Here is an 8,170-nt window from a genome sequence, read left to right as displayed (position 1 = left end):
CAGCCTTGATACCCATGCCGCTTCCCAACACCTCCAGCCTAGAAGAGGGGCCTTGAGCCAGGTGCAGGCCCTGGTTTATTTGGTCCCTGAGCTCTAGGCACAGCCTCTGTAAAGCTGCTGCTGAAAAGTGAGCCTGAGACTGAAATTTTGTGTATGTGATTCATGGACACACCTGAAGCATTTGAAGAACATTGAGGCAGAGTGGCTAGAGCAGGGTAAGGAAGAAGGAAAGGGGTCAGAGAGGTAAGGTGGCGGAGGGGGGGTTCTGGATCCCAAGGATCTTGAGGCTGTTAAAGGACATTGTAAGAGATGGTGGATCGTATCTGTACCAGGTTCTGTTTGGGGCCTGGCATAGAGAAGATGCTCAGGGAATGGAGGCCACTGCAATAAGGGCAGGTGAATCAACCTTTGTTTGCCGGGTGCTTCCTTCCTTCTGAGAATCAGGTGCTGAAGCAAGGCAACATCACAAAGATATGGGGTATATAGGGTGAGAGCCAGGGCTGCCCAGCTGGGAAGACCCCATAGCATGGTGCCTTTGGCCTCTACTGGCCCTATTGTCCAGGGACACTGGATGGCAGGAAGCCTGGCTATGGGTGCTATAGCAGATGGGCTGGAACACAGCAGAGGGGAGGCATTAGTTGAGAGAGTTTTTTACCTTTCTGAATATTGATCCTAATAATGCACCTTAAATATTCTGGGACTCTTCTCCCCTGCACCCCAGATTCCCTTATTATTATTATTATTATTTTTTTTTTTGTGGTATGCGGGCCTCCCTCTGCTGTGGCCTCTCCCGTTGCGGAGGACAGGCCCCGGACGCGCAGGCCCAGCGGCCATGGCTCACGAGCCCAGCCGCTCCGTGGCATGTGGGATCCTCCCAGACCGGGGCGCGAACCCGGTTCCCCTGCATCGGCAGGCGGACGCGCAACCGCTGCGCCACCAGGGAAGCCCCCCCTTATTATTAACATCATACCTTACTGTGGTATATTTCTCACAACTAATATTAATACATTATTATTAAGTGAATTTGACACATTATTGGGATTTCATTAGCTTTCCCCAAATATCCTTTTTCTTTCCCAGGGTTCCATCAGGATACCACATTACACTTAGTTGTCATATCTCCTTAGGTTCCTCTGGGTTGTGACAGTTTCTCAGACTTTCTTTGCTTTTGATAATCTTGACAGTTTTGTGAACTGTTGGGCAAGTATTTTGTAAAATGTCCCTGTGTTTGCGTTTGGCTTATGTTATTGTCACGGTTAGACTGGGGGTTATAGATTTCTGGGAGGAAGACCAGAGGTGAAGTGTCATCCTCACCACAACATAGCAAAGGTACATGTTGTCAACTTGACTTATCACTAGTATGTTAACCTTGATTACCTGGCTAAGGTTATATTTGCCAGATTTCTCCATTTCCCATGCTTCTTTGGAAACAAGTCACTGCACAGCCCACACTTAAGGGGTAGGGAGCTATGCTCCACCTTCTTAAGAGGAGACTATTTACATAAAGTATTTGGAATTCTTTTGTACAGATTTATCTTTTCTTCTTTCTTTATTCAATTGTTTTATTTTTTTAAAGCAATTTAAAAAAATTTTTTTCTTTTTTTAAATTAATTTATTTTTTGGCTGCGTTGGGTCTTCATTGCAGCGCACAGGCTTCTCATTGCAGTGGCTCCTCTTGTTGCGGAGCACGGGCCCTAGAGCACACAGGCTTCAGTAGTTGCGGCACATGGGCTCAGTAGTTGTGGCTTGTGGGCTCTAGAGCGCAGGCTCGGTAGTTGTGGTGCATGGGCTTAGTTGCTCCACGGCATTTGGCATCTTCCCGGACCAAGACTCGAACCCATGTCCCCTGCATTGGCAGGCGGATTCTTAACCACTGTGCCACAGGGAAGTCCCCAATTGTTTATTTGTATCCACATGGACTTATGGATATTTATTTGAACTTTGTATTATAATCTAAATGCTGTCTTTTTGGGGGGTGCATGCTATGTGGCTTGTGGGATCTTAGTGCCCCAACCAGGGATTGAACCTGGGCCCTCAGCAGTGAAAGTGCAAAGTCCTAACCACTGGGCCGCCAGGGAAGTCCCATCCGGTGCTATCTTATTTACTTTTTTGCTTAGATTGTTCCAGCTTTGGCCACTGGGAGCTCTTTTAGTTGGCTCCTGTGTACCTTTGACATACCCTTATTGTTTTGGTTTTTTTAAGTACTTTCTTACTTTTGACACTGCAAAATGCTCCAGGCTCATCTTGTATATTCCGTGTCCCAGCTTTAGCTTCATGTTTAAAATAGATCGTTCTGAGAATTCTGGAAAATGGGTTGATTTGGGGCGAGACTGTTGCAGTAGGTTGTGCTGGTGATGGAGTGACATGGGTGGATCAAGTTTTCCAGAAGTTAAAGAAAGAAGTGGTAGATGGGGCCTCATTTCTGACCAGGGCATCTGGCCAGATGGTTGTGTGATTCACTGAGCCAGGGCCCCAGGAGGAGTACTAGATGTGTGGGGAGTAGATCACAGGGTCTTTCTGGGACATAATCAATTTGAGGTGCCTGTGAGATAGCCCAGTGGGTGTGCCACTTGGGCAGTCGTGCGTTTGCAAGGAGAGATTTGGGTGGGGATACAACTGTGGCAGCCACTGGCAAGGACATAATTGTTGATGCTGTGGGCATGGTGAGGTGGCCCAGAGAGTGAAGGAGAAAGAAGGGACAGGGCTGAGTGATGGAGGAGGCAGGAAGAATGGCCCAAGGAACAGGAGGAAATCCAGGAGAGGGTAGGGTCTGGATGCCAAGGGAGGGAAGAAAGGATGGTTGGCTCTGAGAAGACAGGGGTATGAGGCCTGATGGTTGTCCTTTGGCTTTTGTGGTTGGAGGACATGGGTGAGACCGTAGCAGGACTTATTTTGGTGGAGCTGAGTATGCAGAAGCTAGATTGGAGTGGGCTGGAAGGATGGATGATTGGTGGGAAAGGGAAACTGGGTGTTTGTTCACGAAGTTTGGACAGGACAGGACAGGAAGTGGGAGGGGAGGTGACTGGAAGATATTTTGTGGGGGTTCATGGCAGGATTTTCAGGGAAAGGGGGGCTGAGCAGCATTCATCTGGGAGGTGATGGAACTGATTGAGAAGAGGGATCCTGCTGTTCAGCTCAGGGCCCAGAGGGATCAAGGTCTTGAAGGAGCTCTGTCCCTGAGAAAGGGCTGGTCTGGATGCTGTGCTGCCCTGTGGGGGCGGCAGAGACCAGAACAGGATAGGGTGGGCACTCACCCCAAAATATCTGACTCTTGCCTCTTCTGTGTCCACAGGAGGAGGAGGAGAGGAAAGCCCGGGAGGAGCAGGCCCAGCGGGAGCATGAAGAGTATCTGAAACTGAAGGAAGCCTTTGTGGTGGAGGAAGAGGGTGTGGGCGAGACCATGACTGAGGAGCAGGTGGGCCCACCACCCCTAGGAAACCCCTCCCCGTGCCCAAAAAGCCGAGCCACCCCGTCCCAGACACCCCGCTGCTCCTCACCTGCCTCCCGAGTCAGGCAGTGAGAGGCGGGTGGGCATCAGGATCAGCAGACTCTAGTGGCTGAGACCTTGTCTTTGGGAGAAGTGGTGCCTCGGTCCCCACACCACAGGAGGCTCCACTGCTCACGCAGGTGGTTGGACAGGCACACAGGCAGGGCAGGCAGGTGGCATTCAGATGGGCAGGTGTGTAGGCACAGACCCTGTGGCCCCTGCCAGGGAGACACTCACCTTGATTTCTCTGCTCCTCTAGTCCCACAGCTTCCTGGCCGAGTTCATCAACTACATTAAGGTAAGAAGCCACAGAGCAGAACCTGGGTGTCAGCTGCCTGCTTCTTGTGTGCATGTTGGATGCATCTTCAGGGCCTGGAGGGAGTAGGCCTGAGCGGGGGCTGCAGGCATTTCACTCAAGCTCGTGCAGGAGTGGGCAGGTGGACAAAGAGAGGCTGAGCTGCTGGGGTCCTGGCCAGGAGAGTCCCTTCTCCTCTGACCCCAAAGGTGGAGAAGGACCTGGTCTGTGCAGGAGGTGCGAGTCTATGATTGCTTCCTCACACTTAGGGTTTGACAGTTTCCCTGCTCTTCAGACCCCATGCTCAGTGAGTCACTGTGTTTTCAAGTTTCTTCACGTGTTTTCTGCCAGTTTTGTCATACTGAGGCTCTACTGAGGTGAAACAAGCATCCCCTGCCATGTGTTCCCAACCAGTAACTTGGCTCTTCCAGGGGATATAGGATGATGTTTCCTTTGGAATCTGGGGCAGGGCAGCAGGTGTGCCCCCTTCTGTCTACAGCTGCAGCGCAGGCCTCCCAGATACTGCTCCGGGTTGCGTTGCATAAGCACGTCCTGCTCTGCTTTGCTGCTAAGCAACTTCTCCTCTTCCACAAAGGATGCGATGAGGGGAGAGGTTTTCAAGTGCAGCTCAGGGGTGCAGAGGCGGCTGAGGGAAGGAATGCAGAGGGAGCGGAGGCGGTGGTGGGAGTAGTAACCAGGGCCGCCAAGGAGCCGGGGCTTGCTAACCCTCCCCCACCTCTCCCAGAAGAGAGCGGGGTTTAGACACCTCCCAGCTGGTGAGGGGCTAGGCTCACAGCTGGGGGCCAGGGCTCCCGAGAGGGAGAAGCCTCCCTCAGACTGCCGCCATTCCCCTCTGATGGAGCCCATTCTCCACCCTGGCACACTTGACTGAGGGCTGCAACCCTGGGCAGGGTATCTCACACTTTCCTGCTGCTGTTTGGAGCTCACTGTCCCCACCTACCCAGTGGGCAGCAATGTAGTCCTGAGTCTCTCCTCCAGGAAGCCCTCCTGCATCAGCTTCAGGTCCCCCTCTCCAAGGCAGAGGCCTGAGAAAAGGTACCCAGGGCAGTGCCAGCCCTCGCTCTCAGCACCTCTCTGGAGGGGCCATTTTCTGGGGGTTCTCCAAACTCGTTTGGAGTTTAGAAGTCTCTCCAGCCTATGCTAGCTGATTCTCCCAGAGCTGCTGTCTGCAGGGAGAAGGAGAACTTCCAAAATTCAGCCTACCCACCTTCCTCTTGGCTGCGAGGGAATGGGCCCTTTCGTCTTAGGGTTTCAGAACTGGAGGGACATTTCTGTGAGCAGCAGTTATGTGCACAGGCATAGCTTGCTCTTGTTACTCCACTCTTCTTTCTGATTGAGGCTGGGTTGGTTGGTTTGTTTTTCCAAACATACTTTTGGCCCCAGCAGCCCCTCAGGCCAGGTTTTCAGGGACCACCTGGGGTGACTCCATATTCCCACTCTGAGCTGTCGCTCGGAGCCCAGCACCCACTCCCTGCTTTGTAGGTAGAGGCCGGCTGACCAGGTCACCTTGTGCTTGCCCACGCTCTGGCCCAACTGCCGCTCACTTGCCTCCCTGCTTACATATTCAGTTTGGCATTTCAAACAGTCACATGCCATCTGCAGCTGGGGCGGTGTCGCCATGTCACTCCTACCCCAGCTCATTTGCTATGGAAGATTCACAGAAACGCAAAAGACCGCCTTCTCTCAAGTCATATGCTGTCTGTTTGCGGGGGAGGCAGGGGCAGGTGCATGTGTAGGATCCAGCAGTAGACCCTCAGCCTGCACCCCTGGGAACTAACGTTTCTCCTGAGGATGTGAGGGAGGCATGTGGCACACGGCTGTGTGTGGAAAGCACTGAGCAGTGTTATCAACAGTTATTTTAAAGGGGGGCTCATATGGTGTGAAGAGGATGGGTAAAAAGAAGTATGGGCGTGTCAGGGTTGTGGTACTCTCCAGGCCAGGGTGCATTGAGCAAAGGCGAGGCAAGAATGAGCTTCTACCGAGGCCCTGGCTTATTGGGGCCTTTTATCTGCTCTGTTCTTCTCCACGTTCTCAGCTTCCTCCTGGCGGGGCTATGAGCTATGTCTTTTTCAACATTGCTTACCCAACACCTTCTCAGTACCTTGTCCTGGCAGGTTCTCAGCAAATACAAGTCCTAGAAAAAGTTTTTTTAACTAGCTTTTGGTGACTGTCACCCCTCCCCTTCATCTCTATGGTGCTTCCCCTTCCAACCTGCCCAAGATGTTAGAAAGATACGTCTGGTTGCAGAGGAGAAGGTGGCAGCTGTGCTTGGTTCTCCACTTGTGAGCCTGTCTCAGGATGGTCTTCGGTCCAGGGGCCTGGGGGGCAGGTGGTAGTTTTGGGCAGATCTCTGCCCACAAGCAAGGGAATGAGAGAGATTATGAATGTGTGTGTCTCTCCATATGGGTAGTTGGGAGAGTGCGTGAGTAGTGTGTGAAGGGAGCAAGGCTCTCCCATAGGAATCTGCACAGTGTTTATCCAGCCACCCAGAGCAGATCGGATCAGAATGCTAACTTCAGAGGGTTCCAGTGCTGAGAAGGATTTGCCCAAGCTCAGCCTCACTCCCTTTCCTCCTTTTGTTTGTAGCAGTCCAAGGTCGTGCTCTTGGAAGACCTGGCTTCCCAGGTGGGCCTGCGGACTCAGGTAAGCCCTACAAGGTGGCCTGTTACATGGAGTGTGGCCATGGGGTCTGTGTGGCTGTAAGAGAGGGCCTGCCCTAAAGATGGAAAGTCCTGATGCCCCTTCCACCCTGCCCCCAACCAAGAATGAGTAGAGTGTAGGAATCTCTTGGCACCCCAGGAATCCTGCCTTTCTAACTAGTTGGAAAACAGGCAGGGAGAAAAAAGAAAAATGTCTAAACCCCATCACTCTTAGCAGCCCAAATCCAGTTACCTTGACAGCTGTCTTACAACAGGCTATACCAGCCTTCTCGGCCAAATGTCACCAACGGTTGGAAGAGAGCCACTCTCAGGCGTCCTGCAGGGTCCCAGGACCAGAGCCCTTTCTCTCTGGGTCCCTCCAAAGGAGGAACATGGAGTCACATTGCAGGGTGGCCATGAGAAGGAGAGGAGGAGATTTGGCTGTGGTGGGAGGGAGGTTGCGAGTGCCTTTTCTGGGGATGGCAGCACCCATCTCTGCTCTGAGAACTGTTCTCCTCATAGGACACCATAAACCGCATCCAGGACCTGCTGACTGAGGGAACTCTTACAGGTGAGAGGATAAGAATCAGTCATTACGGGCCCTGGCCTTGGGCAGTATCTAGCCACGTGGGGATGCAGGGACTTATTGCAGAGGTAGGATGACCACCCGGTTGGGGGAGCAGTGTACTGAGGAGGGGCATGCAGTTACAAGGAGGACATGCTAAGACCTGGGGATGGCTTTGAGTGACGAGGACAGGCAAGGAAGCCCGATTTGACTCACCTAGTCAAGATTGGATACAGCCAGGAAAGGCCAAGTAGGCAGGCAGGAGGGGTGGGTGGGTGGGCATCCTCAGGCCAGGTGGGGAGGGCTCAGCCCCACAACCTGCATGTCCCCACAGGTGTGATTGACGACCGGGGCAAGTTCATCTACATAACCCCGGAGGAACTGGCTGCCATGGCTAACTTCATCCGACAGCGGGGCCGGGTATCCATCACCGAGCTTGCCCAGGCCAGCAACTCCCTCATCGCCTGGGGCCGGGAGCCCCCTGCCCAGGTCCCAGCCTGACCTAGCCCTTCCCTCTTGGACTCAGAGCTGGCATGATCTAGCTGGCTATACATCTTTATCCCTCCCTTCCATCCTGGGGCAGTGATGGAGTGTGGCCAGGCAGTTATCGATTAAAGGTCTGTGAGCACTGGTGAGCTTGGCGTGGCTTGGTGTGGCAGAAGGGGTGCTAGATGAGCAGGTGAAAATCTCAGCCTCAGAATATATCTTGGGGGTGGGGGTGGGGTCCTTTGGAGGCAGATACAAGTTCCATTCTTATCAAGCATGCATTCATTCATTCATTCAAAAAAAAGCGTTTACTCTGTTCCTTTGTGTCCTGCAAGCCCAGCCCCCAAGGCCTGGATGAGGTCTTACTCATTCTCCCCTACCTTACCAGAGCCAAAGTGGGAATCCTCTTGGGCCACATCTCCCCGAACTGAGGAAGGAGTTCTCACCATGAGAGCCCTTAGGAAGAAGAGTTAATGAGAAGTGCCAAGGATAGAGTCCTAGGGAACATCAGCCTTAAGAGGGATGGAAGGGAGGTCAGGGAGGAGAGCGGCTGGGCCAGCTGCTTGTGGGACAGGGAGAAGAAAGGGGAAGACCTGTGTGAGCTGGATAGAATTGTGCAGTGGAGGGACATTGCTTCATATAGTACCTCACATGAATTCAGCTCTACATCCTTGACA

At 52.8% G+C, this 8,170-nt stretch overlaps 1 protein-coding gene across 1 annotated transcript; it reads left to right on the top strand.

Annotated features, from left to right (window-relative positions):
• Positions 1–3,292: 3,292 nt before the first annotated feature.
• LOC102980059 (DDRGK domain-containing protein 1) lies at positions 3,293–7,642 on the top strand (the record flags this gene model as incomplete). Its single annotated transcript, XM_028486632.1, has 5 exons — positions 3,293–3,415; positions 3,747–3,785; positions 6,390–6,446; positions 6,965–7,013; positions 7,342–7,642. Coding segments are annotated over 5 exons (435 nt in total), but the record flags the coding sequence as incomplete, so codon positions are not given.
• Between the last annotated feature and the right edge of the window lie 528 nt (positions 7,643–8,170).

This window comes from Physeter macrocephalus, unplaced genomic scaffold (assembly GCF_002837175.3).
Source record: "Physeter macrocephalus isolate SW-GA unplaced genomic scaffold, ASM283717v5 random_1351, whole genome shotgun sequence".
Lineage (NCBI taxonomy): Eukaryota > Metazoa > Chordata > Mammalia > Artiodactyla > Physeteridae > Physeter > Physeter macrocephalus.
The sequence above is the reverse complement of the archived record's forward strand: the minus strand, read 5'-3'. Positions and strand labels throughout refer to the sequence as shown.